Genomic DNA, 17,717 nt, shown 5'->3' on the forward strand with positions numbered 1-17,717 from the left:
AATTTCATCAACAAAAAAAATTTAAAACCTATTAAAATATTTAAATACTATAAAAAGAATGGAAATATTGAAATAAAAAAAAAAAAAAACATTGTAAATTCAATAGCAACTGCGAGAAGGCATCATGGAAATTAAACGGATAAAGGGAGGCGATAAGTAGAATAGAAGAAAAAAATAAACTAAACTAAAGGGAGGCGATAAGTAGAATAGAAGAAAAAAAAAAAACTAAACTAAAGGGAGGCGATAAGTAGAATAGAAGAAAAAAAATAAACTAAACTAAAGGGAGGCGATAAGTAGAATAGAAGAAAAAAAATAAACTAAACTAAAGGGAGGCGATAAGTAGAATAGAAGAAAAAAAAAAAAAAACTAAAGGGAGGCGATAAGTAGAATAGAAGAAAAAAAAAAACAGTTTTAGATTGTTCATTTTGAAACATGAAAATGGTGACAGTTTGAAGCAGAAATACTCTGATAATATGAAGGAGAGTTTTGTTATTAAGCAAAATTTTTTTTCTCAATTGAGAAATTAAAATTAATGGTCGGATGAAAAGAATAATGTTTTGTCGTAGACATATTAAATTTTACGACTCCATTCCAACGCACCTCATTTTCGATCAGATTTTTTTTTTCTGTTTGTATTTAAAGATTTTTCTTCGGCCGTGAAGCTTTTGCGTACCAGAAATACGTTGCCGTCGCCCGATTGTTGTAAACAATATTCTTGTGGGTCGTATGGGTTACCAAATTCATCTCGAAGGGAAGCAAAAACTTCTTGATAATAGACTTTGTACTTCTCTTTCATCTCGCGGGTCTTCTGGTCGATCATGTTGCCCTCCAGCAGCAATCGGTTACGTGCCTCCCGTAGATTTATCACTTCTTCCTCTAAAGTACCGATGACATCTAATTTTCTTTTGCGACAATTCTGTGCTGCAACTTTGTTCTTACCCCGACGTCGGATGTCACGGACCAGGCGCAGGTGGGATTCTGGCAGGGGGTACTTTCGGACGAGTTCATTAAATTCTTCAACCGAAGAATCAATGATCTGTGTCAAACTCAACGGAACGTTCATTTCACGCAAACGCTTTTGATCTCTAGACGTTGGTCCACGTGAATGGGAGAATGCTGAGGACCTTGAACTTTTGTGTGGACCGGGCAGTAATTCTTGACGCATCGATTTCTGATTTGAGAATGAAGATTTCTGTGGTTGGGGATGTTGCGAATGCTGCTGTGAGTATGTGTGGTTGTGTTGGATGTGGTTAGTGTTGCTTGGTTGATAATTGAAATCCGTGTCATTTGATGATGTGGAATGGTTCATGCTGGCCACTTGCTGACCACCCATAGGATCATAACTACAATAATAAGTGCTGTTTGGTGGCTCTGTTTTCACAACTGTATGGCCAGTCATGCTGGTTCCCTCAGTATTACTGCTACTGCTATCGTAATCGCTACCACCAGTGGCGCCTTCAATATGGTCATACGGAGACGAGTTATGACTATCATTAGTATCCTGTAAAAAAAGAAAAAGAAAAAAAAAATGAAATTAAAATTTCAGTATATATGACATGAAGTAAAATTTCTGCTTGCTTGTTTATCATCTTTTGTATATCTGGATAAAATTTCAAAACTATTAAAAATTTGTTTATCTGGATAAAATGTCAAAACTAGTAAAAATTTGTTTATCTGGATAAAATGTCAAAACTAGTAAAAATTTGTTTATCTGGATAAAATTTCAAAACTATTAAAAATTTGTTTATCTGGATAAAATTTCAAAACTATTAAAAATTTGTTTATCTGGATAAAATTTCTAAACTATTAAAAATTTGTTTATCTGGATAAAATTTCAAAACTAGTAAAAATTTGTTTATCTGGATAAAATTTCAAAACTAGTAAAAATTTGTTTATCTGGATAAAATTTCAAAACTAGTAAAAATTTGTTTATCTGGATAAAATTTCAAAACTAGTAAAAATTTGTTTATCTGGATAAAATTTCAAAACTAGTAAAAATTTGTTTATCTGAATAAAATTTCCAAACTATTAAAAATTTGTTTATCTGGATAAAATTTCAAAACTATTAAAAATTTGTTTATCTGGATAAAATTTCAAAACTATTAAAAATTTGTTTATCTGGATAAAATTTCAAAACTATTAAAAATTTGTTTATCTGGATAAAATTTCAAAACTAGTAAAAATTTGTTTATCTGGATAAAATTTCAAAACTAGTAAAAATTTGTTTATCTGGATAAAATTTCAAAACTAGTAAAAATTTGTTTATCTGAATAAAATTTCCAAACTATTAAAAATTTGTTTATCTGGATAAAATTTCAAAACTATTAAAAATTTGTTTATCTGGATAAAATTTCAAAACTATTAAAAATTTGTTTATCTGGATAAAATTTCAAAACTAGTAAAAATTTGTTTATCTGAATAAAATTTCAAAACTATTAAAAATTTGTTTATCTGAATAAAATTTCAAAACTATTAAAAATTTGTTTATCTGGATAAAATTTCAAAACTATTAAAAATTTGTTTATCTGGATAAAATTTCAAAACTATTAAAAATTTGTTTATCTGGATAAAATTTCAAAACTATTAAAAATTTGTTTATCTGGATAAAATTTCAAAACTATTAAAAATTTGTTTATCTGGATAAAATTTCAAAACTATTAAAAATTTGTTTATCTGGATAAAATTTCAAAACTATTAAAAATTTGTTTATCTGGATAAAATTTTAAAACTAGTAAAAATTTGTTTATCTGGATAAAATTTCAAAACTAGTAAAAATTTGTTTATCTGAATAAAATTTCAAAACTATTAAAAATTTGTTTATCTGGATAAAATTTCAAAACTATTAAAAATAAACAAATTTTATACATTCTGATCCAACTGGTTATGGTATTAAAAAAAAAAAGAAAAAAAGAAATTGATATTCATTCACTCAAGGTCAACAAGGACCAAATTAGTATGTGTGGGTGAGTAGGGGGGGGGTCCAAAAGTAAATTACATTCTCACTGGTAAATGTAAATAAAATTTTTTTTTTTAATCCAATGAATGTAGGTCAAATGATGATTACTTTATTTTTCATTCTTTTATATTGTACTAGTCACCAAAAAGACTTAGCGAGGACGTTGAACAATGCAGAGTACCTATCCTAATTCAAAAGGAATTTACAACGAATTATAATTAACAAAAAGTTTAAGTATTGAAAACGAAACACCAAAGATGAAGATGCATCCAGTTAAAAAGTTGAATGAAAAATTGGTTGGTTGTTTTTGTTTTACAGCATATCAACCCTTTTCAGGTTATTTAATGCTGAATCCAGTGATTTTGAAGAACAATTTTTTAATAGAGTATATTTGTTTTTTTTAAGTTGGTTTCTATTTGACTCATAGTTGGGACCCTAACAGCTACTACCACTCCAGGTCAGAGTGGACCTGGGAGCAATGGCAATTAAAGGGTGGCTCCATACTCCCCAAAGCCCGCAAGCTGGGGCCTCAACATCAGAAAGAGTTTAAGGTCATATCAAAGATCGGAAAATTAGTTAAAAAAATTTTAATATTAAAATGGACATGATACTTAGAAATATCTGCACTGATAAAAAATTCACTGAAATGATAAAACACATAGTTAGCATCTACCATTATTCTTTAGTAAAAAAAAAAAAAAACACTATTCGTAAATGAATTTTTTTATTCTCCAATATATTTTAAAATATATATAAAAATCTCCAAAACATTTTAGTTGTAATACAATTGTGTTCACACAATATAAAAAGCAAGAAAACTATTTGTAATTAATACTTATAAAAATAAAATACTGATGTAAGCAAAAAAAAAAAACTTCCCAAAAAGTCAAACAAAATAATTCTACATTTTCTAAATGCAGTTGTACTTGTTTGTAAATTAAGAAGGCAGCAATAACTTAAATAGGTTTTTAAAGGCATACTTGAAAAAGGCAAAGCAGGATCTGACTGAAATGGCCGTAATAGAGATGTAATAGCTGCACTGAAAAACAAAGTTTTAACACGTTCATACCCCCACCTCCTTCCACTATAGTGGATACATTTTTAATAAATTTTCCCCAAAGAAAATCTTACTTCAACATTCAGCAAGAGAATTTCACAAAAGCAAAATTATTCACATGAAATCCTGTGAAAAAATTGGAGGAAAAGTAAAAAATTCAACATATCCATAAAATGAAGACTGTCAATAAGAAATGTAAATCACATCACAAACTTTAAAAATGGAAAAGTGATCGAGTATAATTCCAGATTTTAAAGCAAAAACAAGAATATCGAGTTTGAATCGCAAATGTTCCATAAAGAATTAAAAGTTACCAAAGAATTGTAAAAATGCACCTACAAGTGAACTAGCCATGCAAAAAATTAGACTACTTCATGGTATCATTATAAAACTTGCATTAAATATACCAACCTGGAATGGTGAGGCTGAACCAGCTAAAGAGCAAACCGCTGAGTCACTGCTCCCATCATCCATTAGACCTATGGAAAAAAAAAAAAAAAATACTTAAGACCCGAGAAATCCTTAAAAAGAAAATTCTGAAATAATTTTTTCAAGCAGCATCTTATTTATAATTCAGAGGAGCATAATCTAAAGTTATAAGACAACAGTATGTTAAATTGTATTCTTCCCAAAGTAATATTATGAAAAGAGATTCATAAATAAGGTTGATAATTTAAGACAGATTATCAGTGGAATATTTTTGTGATTGTAAAAAACAAAGATGAACATGCAACAAGAATCAGAAAAGTTTATTAAAATCATTGTTTTTCTGAGACTACTAGGTTTTCCTTTAAAATTTGCTGAGTGCTGCGAATTTCTTCAACTCTGGGGTTGGCAACACTAAACACCATCTCACATCTGCTATCCATGCAGTCTGATCGCTCAGGTTGACATCAGCCAAGTTGCATGCAGTTATTTCAATTCTTATGCCTTCCTCTGAATACTACCCTTTTTTTTAGTGCACTGAACCACCTGAACCCGTGAATATACTAAGTTTTCTGATAAAAAACAATTGATGAGCTCTGTTCTTCTATTCACCTAATCATGGTGCGATTATTATAAAAAAGTCATTGGAAATTAAGAGCATTTTGCTTGAATAAATTTTGCTCCAAATCTTGAAGGCAGAGTTTACCTAGATACAAGAATTAGCAGCAATTCCTTGACCTTTCAACACAGTGATAGCACACTTGCAGCCACTAGTATTTAATATGTTGACCAAGTAGCAGAAAGAAGTGATTCTAATATCAAATAGGGACCGTCTGCATTGATACAAGCATCAGCTCAACCATCAATTCAGCTGGCAATACTCAGACACCTACAACAATGCCAACTCCCAATAAAACTAAATTTTCTGTGAACTCATATTTGTGCTGGGAAAACCCAATGAAATTTACTTCCATGCATCCATGACAGATGGTTAGTTGTCAATAGCATCAGTTTTCACCATCTGATTGGCCCTTGCCATCGCCTTCTAATGATAGTGTGTGTGTGTGTGTGTGTGTGTGTGTGTGTGTGTTTTATGTGTGTGTGTGTGTGTTTTTTTTTTATAAGTTAATGTATTTGTATTTCTCTTTTTGTGGGGGTTGACTATTATTAGGGACTGTCATGACTAGCCGGTTGATCGGGTCAAGCCAGCTCGACTGCCCGTCTAGCCGAAGTAAGGGCCAAAGTGGAGTGTTGCTAACTCACGGCCACTTGGTTCCGAGGTCATGAGGTGCTCAGCCACCAGGATCCCGTTCTAAAGCATTACGGGTCGCTGTAACAGGTGGCCCATTGAGGAACTTTTACTCTCTGTAGGGGGGGGGGGGGGGCAGTCGGTGTATTCTGATACTCCACCGACAGGGTCTGGGAGTGGGGGGGGGGAGATAAAATAAAAAGGGAAGGAAGGAGAGGGGCTGTTTTTGAAGAACAAAATTTAGTTTTACAAAAAAGATCAGAAAACAAAAAACGTCAATGTAGATGCATTTCGTCTCAGGAAGCCAAAAGACAGCCTGATCTGGTAGCACTAGACATTTGTATGGAAAAACATCAATTCTTAGTAAGGAGGCGATTCCTAAGAATCGATATCATTGGTTATTAATGTGAAGCTTGGAAGTGAAAGTTTGATGAACAAGTTGAGCATACAGGCATCGCTCTCCACAAATGAAAAATTTACTTTCACCATGACTAATATTTGTGCAAAATTTTTGAAAAATCCAAGGAGTGGTTATTGAGAAAAGTGTGAACAGACGAAAGATTTTTCATTTTTCTTTTGCTGTGACTAAGGATCACTTGTGAATTTCATACTACCATGGAACTTCCTTCTTTGGAGGAAGCCAGTTAAACCCAAATAGAGTTAGTGCCGTTTAGGAAGGCAACAAGAGTTATTCTGAAAAATCCGTTCTAGCAAAAATTTACTTTCACCATCACTAATGTTGCAAAATTAAAAAAAATTTTAAGGAGTGGTTATTGAGAAAAGTGTGCACAGACAAACAGAAGTGAATTACTAGGTCCAATTCCTCCAATAAAAATGTGAATTTAAATATTTTTTTTGCTTGCAAAGATTTTTCATTTTTCTTTACGCTTGTAATGCTACACAGATGTGGCTCGGAAAACAATATTTAGTGGTATACATATACAGAGAGGGAGAGAGAGAGGGAGAGAGAGAGAGTCAGTTTTGCTTATATTTTTATTTAGTTGAATAAAGAGTTCCAACTGATAATCTGTCATTAAAAAGGAATTAACTATTAGTGTAAACTCAAAATATTGTTTTTTTTTTTTTTTAATGGAGACAACATGATTGAAGCTACGAATCGAGACAACAGGTGGACGACTCCAGCCTGTGCAGTGAACACACAAACATACTTTCACACAACTAAACTATGTTGTTTCCAAAATTCTCAAGTGTTATTTGAAAATTTGCCATTGTTTTCTGTTGCATTGACACTGATGTCCGTTACAAAAAATTGCCAGTTAATGAGCTTCTTGGATTTTATCTCAATCAGTCAGCTCAACTCTCCAATTGGCTATTAAATATTTGCTTGGCTTATTGTAATTTCGTCATGCAATCTGTTTATACAAACTTAACTGTAAACCTGAATTTTTTGTATCTCATTTCAACTTTTTGTGAACGTATTATGTTGTTAGTCTACTGAAAAACACCGGAAAGTAAAATAGTCGATTGCTATGTGTATTATAATGGGCGATTATTATGATTGATAAAAGTAGAATGCCAAAAGAAATGTTGTCGAAGTGAGATAAATATTTAAAGTTGAAATATTTTCATTTTCAGGAATGTAACTTGATGAATGAAATGTCATTTTAATGTTTTCATTAAGAATGTATCGAGCAGTTTTAGGAATTTAGAACAAAGAAAATTCATAAACGAAATACATTTTCGAAAAAACAGGCAATGTGTTTTGATAAGTGAGTTTTAGATTAGAAACGTTATTAGCATAAACTTGAAAAAAAAAAAATGAAATAAGGGAACGAAAGGCTTCACAGATCACTAATGCATTTCACTTCCTAAAAGAAGAAAAAGAAAAAAAGCATGAGTATTCTCAACAAGTTGATTCTTAAAAATGTAACACATGGATAAACGATATTTAGTGTTTTTATTTTAGATACAGTAATCATGTTCATTGTTCTTTAGGAAATAAACTTTGCACATCCGACTGAAAAATGCGAAGACTCACCTTCATCGAGATAATTGTTTGGTAGAGTCATGTTGCCCATCAAATTGTTTCCACGTAACATTTTCTCAATTTCCATCAGGGAATTGCTCTCATTAATCGCAGCAGAAATATTGGGAAACATCAAGTTTTGATTATCCCAGCCAGAAGAATTGCATGAATTTCCGTTCATGTTGAAAGAAGAATTGCAAGAAACATCTGCAAATAAGAAAAAATCTTAAAATGAAGAGATAACATAAAAACTAAATATGAACAATCAATTCATATCCTAAAGTCAATTTATTCAATTTAAGAACAGTCATCTATAGCAGATTGTTAAGTGTTGAGAGATTATGTTGAACAAAGACGGCGGTGAAGAAGCAGTGCAGTCCCGATACCGAGTGTGAAGTAATTGCCAGTAACAAAGATGGCGGCGAAGAATCAAATGCAGTTCATGACGTAGACAACGGCGAACTGATTGAATCCATAATTCAACAATTTTTATAGTAACTTTTTAAACTTTTTATTGGTTGGTTATTATAACTTGTGGTTATAAAAACGATCGTCAAAATCATTGGTGTCATACTCCCCCATCAGGAGTCAAAAACATTTAACACAGGTTCATGAGACACCATTGATTAGAATCTTTCATATTTCACTGTCTTCCATTGCATTCTTTAGTTCTTCAGTCAACACTTTAACTGGTACGCATCTTTTTTCTCCCATCCTTGTTCCCACATCAATAGTTGGTAAATCAATTGTGATAGTAATGGATATCCCCCCCTCCTCCCTACACACACCGTACTAACAGGAACACAGAAAATGTTAAGTTATGAAATAAGTGACAATAAAAAGGTCAAATCCATTAAACTCTCAAAACAAAATGAAGTCCTTAAATGAAACTAAGATTTAATAAGATTTAAAAATAATAAATATTCATCCAAACTCCTCCTTGCCAACTCCTGACTTCAACTGTAATTTTCACTGACCGTTCTCACGGTCTCTCTCTCAGCCGTCCAAAAAAGACTGTCCTGTGCTTTTCCCCTTCATTCCTTTTCACAGCTGTCATTGTCCTCATATGCAAATTAACGTCATATGTATACATTAATAAACCGTCTATAAACAAAAAATTTTCTCTTTCCTTTCTTGATTCCATCACTTAACACGGATAGACAGGTGTTGTCGCTTGTGTAAGTCACATTTTACATTACTTTCACCACTGTCCTGACAATTGTTAGCTTTTGGATGGCCAGAATTTATATATAAATATCAGCAGTTCAATATTCAGCCGCGTAGACACACGTTATGTGTTAGTTTTCTCATCGCAATAACCAGGCCAGTTATGTTTGTACAGGTGAATGATGTCTACCATATGACAGAATTATCTGATCGCAAGTAGTAACCCAAACCACTGATTAGAAGATGTGTGTGTTCAAGTCCTGTTAGAATTATTTACTTTCCCTACATACACACAAAGGTTCAAAAGTATCATTTAGTAGCCAAATGATCATTAGCGAAAAACTGAGGTCTTACTTGTATTAAAAAGATTTCCGCAGCCCATCTCTCCAGATGAAAGAGGAAGCGTTGCATTCTGAATGAGTTCACGGCTATGAGGAAGGTTTTCAGCAGAAGTTTCGGAAGATCCCATAATCTCTCTCCACCAGTTATCAAGACTGTTCTGCCTTTCATATACGTGCGGCTGAAATTGTAAAAAGACAAAACATATTGGAATATGTTCTGATAGTCAATAAGAGAAAGTATTTGATATCAGAAATCGATAAACTATGAATACTCTCTCTTCATCTTGTATGTTCATCTCTGTGCAAACGGGATCACATTAACTACAGTAGATGGAAGACAGTGGAAGAAGATTCTCCTTGAAGTCATAAATAATCAAGTAATATATGAGACATAACACCCATTAAAATAATATAAAAAACCCAAGAATATTTAGATCATTGGTCGTCTAGGAAGAATATATAAAACTTAGCAGGGATACCCAGCATTGGCAAGCAAAAGTAAAAGCATAACATTTGTATTAAAACTTTCACCTCTAATTATCCATCTCTCTAGCTTTCTCTCCTGCCCTGTTTTTCACCTTCTCTACCTAGCCCATTTCTCTCTCGCTGGACAGACACAGTCAACTCTTCTTTCATTCTTTCCTAAAGGAATGAATCAGCAAAAATTAATTCTTGATAAAAATAAAGAGTTACATCCCTTCTTCCCTTTATAAAATGACCAAATAAAATAACTGGAAAACTACCCCCCAAATCAATAATAAACCAACTTTGCGGGTTTTTGTTTTGTAATTTTAGCTGGACATACATATACAACTGACCATTAAATAACACACACACTAGATAATCTATCTAAGGTTGTACAAGTTAAAATATTTTTTTATAATTCTCCTTTGGAGATGTTATCAATAAAGTATGTTAGAATTCCAATGATTTTATTCAATTCATGCGATAATTAAATGATGCTATCTATGATGAAACTCCACACAAAAAAAAATATAGTGGCTGAGTTTTCATCACACAGTTGATTGTCAGAAAACTGAAGTGTAAGTGATCAACTGAAATTCATAAAAAAAATAAAATAAATAAATAAATGCAGAATCATTCTGAATCAACTGAAATTTCTGACAAGATTGCTCATCATATGTTTTGGCCTAACATGTTTGACTCTTTGAAGAAGCCCATATAATTGCCAGGTACAGATGAGAACATCAATTTTGTAGTCATTTTATCTGCAGAAAACAGGATTTCCTGTTCCATCTGTGGAAAAAGCTGCATTTCAGAATTTGGCCTGAGAAAGTAACACTGTAGCTATTTTGAGTAAAGATAATTTTGTATGCATCTGATAAAAATTAAGCTTTTATAAGAGTAAAGTTATACAGCCACAGTTTCACAACTCTATGGTTGTGATCCAAAATGGGGTAGGCAGAGCATTTTTAGTAGAAAAGAAAATTATCCACTACTATTCAAAGACAAAAAATATAAACCCAAAATCAGAAACAGCTAAAATGAAAGTAGACAACAGATTTATTTTCCTTGGTCACTAGTAATTCCATTGAATTGAGTCAATGTGCTAGCCATATTCAGCAAGTCACTGCTTCTACGTATTCATAAAAAAATGTTGTTTAAAGTTTTTTTTCAACAAAAGATAATTTATTTTTTCTTCTTTTATAGTTTTTGCAGTTTAATTTTCAGAATTTGGTCTCGTTTCCAGATATGTAATGGAAGATACAAGAAGTATAAAGGAATTTTATAATAGTCATCAAAAACCAGTGATATATAGAATACCTCACACAAATTTCAATCTAGATGTTAGCTCTTAACTTTATAACTAAGGGAGATAATCCAATTAAACTACAGAGTAGTGCTTCATAACTACCCTACCTCCCAGGAAAATTTAGCTCAATTAATTTACATGTTCAATTGTAGGAAATAGAAAACAGTTGTTGAGAATAGAATTTTGAAAACAGAAGAAAAAACACAAATGTTAGATGTTAAAGCAGCTGTTCACAATGACAGACTAATTTCAACCTTTTAATGATTTGAAGCGAGATATTGTTCACAGATTTTCACTATCTCTTAATTTTTATATACTCCCTAGATTATAAAATCTCTAATTTACAAAAGGAGGTCGTCTATCTTTTATTTGAGCGACTTTTATTTTATAAAATTCATGCTATCCCGTGGTCCAGTGTTTTTGTTTGGCTTTTTAGTATAAATAAAGTGAAACTAATTGAAATGAAGTCAATTCCTTGTCCAGAAAGCAATCAGCTTTTATCAATGCGGAGAAAACCCATCATATCAGACAAATGCTATTCTTTTGGACATTCCCCTTTTTATGGGGAGCTGGTTTTCCCAAACATTTTGGGGAAACAAATATGCAGAAAGCATAAATCTTAACTGGCTCTGCATGATTATTTCTCTATGGAGTGATGTTTGATATCACTTCTCTGCCCTCTTAGCGTCGCGGTAAGATGTCACGCTTTCTTTTCTGCCTTCACCTTAAGGTTTCGAGTTCGAGCCTACCTGTCTACCAAAACTTTTTTTTTTTTCACCCACACAGCGACAAATACTCGGGCATCTCTGCTATAACATAAATCTCACCTGTTTGTTTAAATGTATGTATGTATGTCAAAATTTTCAATAGAGGCAACGGATTTTCACAAGATCGGTACTGTTTTGAAGTTTGACCCTTCGGACGACAAATATAAAAAAATTGGCCAAAAACATTAATTTCTTCACCCTCAACTGGGCACTTTTCTACAGTAAAGGGTCACTTTTTTCACCGATATTTTCGAAAGTCATCCCCTCTTTTCGATTGTCTAGCCTTAAATTAAACCTACATCACTTCCGGTTGGGCAATGGGTGCAACCGCAAACACGTTTTTTTTTTCACGTTCTTTGCCTCCTTCGTGGTACAGGTTCAAACCTGCCTGCCTACTCCGCCTATTTTTTTTTTTCTCAACACACACCTCCAAACACCCGGCCAACGCCAGGCACCCAGGCTAGTCTAATATATAAAAGGCAAAAAGGGTGCGCACATTTTTGTATGTCTAAGACAGGCGTTTTTTCGCTTCTCGCGTCCGTTATGTTTATGGAGAAGTTTCCCTATACTCCCTAGATTATAAAATCTCAGATTCAACAACAGACATCGTCTCTTCTTTATTTTGATTGACTTTTAAAAAATTCCCTCCATCCCGTCCTTTCCAGTGTTTGTCTTTTTTGTATAAATAAAACGAAACTGATTGAAGCAAACACGAGTGCCTCCTGGCCTTCCAGGCTGAGACGTCTTGGAGGCAATTAGCTTTGATCAATGTGGGGGAATCCCTTCACATCAGACAATTGCTATTTATCTGTACACTGCCAGAGTTTCCCCTTTTTGGGGAGGAGCTGGTTCTCCCAACATCGTGGGGAAACAAATACAACAGAAAGTGGAAAGCTTAACTGGCCTCCAGCCAGACGTTCATTTCTGCGCCTGCGTGATTCTTAACTTATTTTTCATCTTTTCCTCCTTGATTGACGTTGCTAAATTTGAATGCTTTACACTTCCTGTCACGTCATGGCGTAGCGGTAAGATGCCAGGTTTTCTTTCACTTTCTTTTCTGCCTCCGTGTCATGGATTTGAACCTGCCTACTACCACTTTTTTTTTCTTGCTCAACACGCACCAACAAACACTTGGGCAATGCTGGGTATCCCCGCTAGTGTAACAATAAAATCCATGACTTATTTCATATTGTGAAACTCTTTGGTACATATCTCATTTTTACATACATTTTGGGGGAGGGGGGGGGGGGTTAGATGGAGTAATTTTTTGAGATTAAAGAAAAAGTCCCTTACTTGTGCTGCTGTTGTTGGTGGCTGTTGCGGTGGGTCTTGGTAGTAATTAACAGTGATGGATTGATCGTCGATACCAGGGTTGGTAGTAGAGGAAAACGGTAATAGATTACAGTCGAATGAACTGAGCTGATTAGGGGAAATATTGGTAAAGTTGTCAACCTCATTGTGAGTAAGGTAATTGTCCAAGTAATGTTCCAATGCCGGTTCTTCAGTCGCATTCTTTCTGTTCTCAATATCCAAAGTCTGCAAAGCATCTTCTAGGCTGCAATTCTAAAAATAAATCAAAGAAAAATGAAATATTAACTAGTATCTACTCACCATTACTTGCGAGTATTTTTAATTTCAGTTTTATTTTAAAAGTTTTTTTTAAACATTCATTTTTTAAGAAAACTAAAATCTAATGGACATCTTGCTTTACCAGAGTCCGTACAGATTTTTGATGCCCATTTTTAAGGGTTTCTCAAAGACTTCTCCAGACAAAATTCAAGTTTTCAAAACAAAATTTGATATACAAATAATGATATAATAAACCAAAAAACTTAATTGACAAGTCATTTTCATTTATCACTTAAAGTAGTTTTAAAGGCTACACAGTTATTTACATGAAATTCTCTAATGCGCAACAGAACTGATCAACTATTTACAGATTAAGCTCACCACTACAATTTGTTTTTCAGTGATTTTTAATCGTTTTTAGTTCTTATTTAGAAAGCCAAGTACGTCCAAGGATGGAATACTGTTGCCATATCTGGGCAGGAGCTGCCAAAAACAGCCTATCATGCCTTGACAGAGTACAAAATAGACTTCGTGGCTTAGTGGGGGATGCCCTTTTCTCTACCCTGCAACCCCTCTCCCACAGAAGAGACGTTGCGAGCCTATCCTTGTTTTATCGTTATTTCCATGGCAGGTGCTCGTCTGAACTCCAATCTCTGGTCCCCCCTCGCCAATCTTTCACGAAAAACACCCGTCTAGCTGAATCCACTGTGAAAAATTTCCCCCACTCTATATCTGTGCCTAAATCAAAACGCGGATTCCATGGACAAAGCTTCTTTCTTAGAACTGCACGCCTGTGGAATTCTGTTCCGTCTGCCTGCTTCCCTCCGGACTACAACTTGGATGTCTTAAAGTCTAATGTTAACAAATTCCTAATGAACCGCCCCCTTAAGTAAACACTCCATCAAATCTCCACACTAACGTAATGTACTTGCAATAACCCTTATCCCTGAGTGGCTTCCGGGCCTTGATAAGTGGTGATCACTGTGTAAAAAAAAAAAAAAAGAAAAAAAAAAAAAAAAGAAAAAGAAGCATGTTTTTGAGCTTAGCCAGTTCAGTTTTTCTTTTAGAGGCCGACTTTCTGAAAGCATTTTATTTTCAATATTTCGACAAATTCTTCCTGGACATAAAGAATATGATTTTCAAGACCTATTCAAGAAATTTTCCATATTTTCAAGGATTTTTCAAGGTAGAAATAGGGCCGTTCGAAGGCAAAACTTAAAATTCAAGGATTTTTCAAGCCTGTGCGAACTCTTAACTGTAGAAAGTGTTAATATTAATCATCAATTCTAAGTGACAGTTTTCTGGAAGTTAAAGGTTCAATCCTTACTATAGGCTATTATAATCAAGAATTAACATTTCTAGTTCATTATAGCTGACAGAATGAGAACGATTTACTCCTGTAAATTAAATGATGGGTCCAGTTTAAAGTTATAATCATGAGTCTGATTTAAAAATTCTCATGTTTTAAAAAAATTAAGTTGTTACATCTATTGAAAAGTTGTGACCATATCAAGAAGAGTTGTTTGAATAATCCCCCCACCCCACCCAAAAGTTGTGACCATATCAAGAAGAGTTGTTTGAATAATCCCCCCACCCCACCCAAAAGTGGAAAAATCTTGTTTATATGATTTAAAAATTTTTTTTTTATTATTACAATCTTTTAAGTTATTAATTATACAAAATTGTTATAAAACTATAAGTCAATAGTCTATAGTCAAGATAATGTTTTAATCGATTTCTAAAATAATGCAATGGGCTCAGAAGTTGTAATTTTGTCAAAAATAACTATCAAGCAAAGCACCCAAAAATCAAGTTTTGCAAAATAGATAAAATTTCTGAGTAAAAAAAAATCTTCTAGAACAAATTTGATGATTTTTTCAATTTCATGAATTTAAGAAAATTTGGAAATCTGACAAGTTTTTTTTTTTATGAAATTCTGTAATATTTTGGGTATTATTAAAAAAAAATCAAATTCTATCTATTTATAAGTGATTATATCCAACATTCTTTACAATGTATGAAACATAAAATCAAGAAAACTGATTTTGACCCTTTTTTTCATCTATATTGCATCATTCTGACCATTTTTCAGAATCTTGCGGGGGTAGGGGTTAAAAAAAATAGCCATTTTTCAGAGAAAAATATTGGCCAAATATTTACAGTTAACCTCAAATTACACCTAAAAGATGGCTTGTAATACATGTGTAAAGTATATATTTGAATCCGCAGACTGTTCCTGAGAAAATTTTCAAACGACATAATGTTTGGATTTGTCCGAACAGTCTTGAAACAATTGTAACTAATGATGAAATACACTATTTGTTGCTATCAACCCATTGTTTGAACTCTTGGTTTTTGTTAAAACAATATATGAATGCTAAATTATGAAATATGATAATTTTGTAGCTTACAGTTTAAGTCATCTCTTTTTGGCTTAAAATTTATTGCTATATGAACGATTACTGAATTATATAAACCCAGTAAAATTCGGAATACTACAAATAAGACTGACTATATATATATTTGAATCCCCAGTTTACACTCTACAAAAATCAATAATTGCATTATTGCAATTAAATCCCGTTTGTAATCAGATCAACAGTTGTTCTGCACTCATTGTTTCTATCCTGGATGAAGCACGTAATATATGTCTATGTTGTAGTAATCCAGAAATTAATGCGCACGTTAACCAATGTTTGGACAAACTGGTCATATGCATTAAATACATCGGCAGCATAAGCAATTATAAGGGCCTGCTTAGTGCAAAGCTCACACACAACTTTCATTTTCGATCTACTCGATGCATATCAGCCGCAACACCACTAAATTCCGGAATCAAAATCTTGTCTTTCATCGCTGAAAGATAAAAGATGAAATAACTTCTAATCATTCAATGATTTTCAGATCGCCAAGTTCATCGCATCGAAGTACACGTAACAAAAATGTCCTGTTCCCTTTTCGATGTTTTCGCAAACAAGCTTTCTTCAATTGACACCAGATTGCAAAGTACACATTCCCAACTGAAGAAAGGCTGGCTTTTTATATTGTCAAACCCAACCATATCTCAATTTGTGTAAGACACGTTTTTGTCTTGTGTCGGTAAGGTTTCGAGTTTTATGACTTTTTCTTTCTTAAGCGAATGACACCCACGCTAATCATGCACATTACAATTTTCCTTACAACAATAGCAATTGTGTGCCATGCAAAAGTTAGATAAAAAAAACTGTTAGAAAGAGTTTTAAGAATTCTAAGGAGTTGAGAAAGAAAATCTAATTCCATTTTTTTTTGTGTTCTATGCAAAAGGGGGGGGGGTCTACTCCTGGCCCCCCTTTGTAAAAAAAAAAAAAAAAAAAAAAAAAAAAACTTTTCAGATTTATTTTTTATTTTTTTAAAAACTTCATATTTTTTGGCCATGAACACTAGCAAAGGACCCCTCCCCCCCATCCCAGGTGTACACTTTCATTAAGACAATTTGAAACAAACCGAAAACCTACCCGAATATGGTGACTCAAAGGAATTGTTTGGTTGTGACTCGTAACAGGATGTTCAGTTCCATTCACTTGCGAGACATTCGCATAATTGCAATGCTGCAATGGAGGTGGTTGTGGTTGCTGCTGTTGTGGTGATATGATTTGCAGTGGTTGCTGCTGCTGCTGCAACAGTTGTGCAGGAGGAGGTGGGGGTGGCGGCGGCGGCGGTGGATGCTGTATAGGGATCCATTCACCTTTAAATGACAAAATAGAACCAAAGTTAATAAAACCCAACATTAAAAATATTTCCACATTTTTCTTTTCAACAATTGGAACAGAGAGAGAGAGGATAAACATCATCCACATTTATTAAGGAATTAAAAAAATTTAAAAGAACGTAAGATGGCTTTGTTTTAAGGAGTTTAAAGTCATATCAAACAGATGGCGGTTGCACATTAACGCAAGAATAATTCACCTTTTATTTTCATTAAAAATTATTTACATTTTTCTTTAATCACATCATAACATGGTTCTTATTTAGAATACAACATCGAAAAATTAAAAAAAAAAAAAATAAATAAATAAATAAATAAAAAATAAAAAAAATCTTTGGTTTACAGAACAATGTCATATTTAAAAATCATGTAAATTGATTAAGTAGTTTTATTTTTTTAACTAAGAAAATAAAAATTTACCATTTTTTACAGATTAAAAAGTATTAATTATTTTGAATACTAACAAAATCTTAAATAAAATTAAAATCAAATAGAGTTGTTGCGCTTGAATTTAACATGTTCTAAAACAACATGCTAGCTCCTGGCTTGCTCGTCAACAAATTTGATTTTTTAGTTAAAATACTTAATTTTTGGAATATGAGATCTTCGTTCAGTGATACAAAGATTTTCCTCTATTTTCTATATTTTTGTTTTTTAATTCAAATTTTTAATAAGAACC

The 17,717-nt window shown here is 32.9% G+C and overlaps 1 protein-coding gene across 2 annotated transcripts in view; it reads right to left on the reverse strand.

Moving 5' to 3' along the window:
- Positions 1-405: 405 nt before the first annotated feature.
- Positions 406-17,717, reverse strand: part of LOC145258123 (uncharacterized) — an 89,585-nt gene continuing 72,273 nt past the window's right edge. For both annotated transcript variants that reach the window (XM_080115868.1, XM_080115867.1), the window contains exons 4-9: positions 16,788-17,017; positions 13,018-13,287; positions 9,197-9,362; positions 7,688-7,882; positions 4,425-4,492; positions 406-1,501 (exon numbers count right to left, since the gene is read on the reverse strand). In XM_080115868.1, the coding sequence (XP_079971994.1) occupies positions 602-1,501; positions 4,425-4,492; positions 7,688-7,882; positions 9,197-9,362; positions 13,018-13,287; positions 16,788-17,017 (1,829 nt within the window). In that variant the 3' untranslated portion in view covers positions 406-601. The remainder of the gene's footprint in view (positions 1,502-4,424; positions 4,493-7,687; positions 7,883-9,196; positions 9,363-13,017; positions 13,288-16,787; positions 17,018-17,717) is intronic.

Source organism: Euprymna scolopes, chromosome 33 (genome assembly GCF_053919585.1).
Source record: "Euprymna scolopes isolate OS-2025 chromosome 33, ASM5391958v1, whole genome shotgun sequence".
NCBI classification, from domain to species: domain Eukaryota; kingdom Metazoa; phylum Mollusca; class Cephalopoda; order Sepiida; family Sepiolidae; genus Euprymna; species Euprymna scolopes.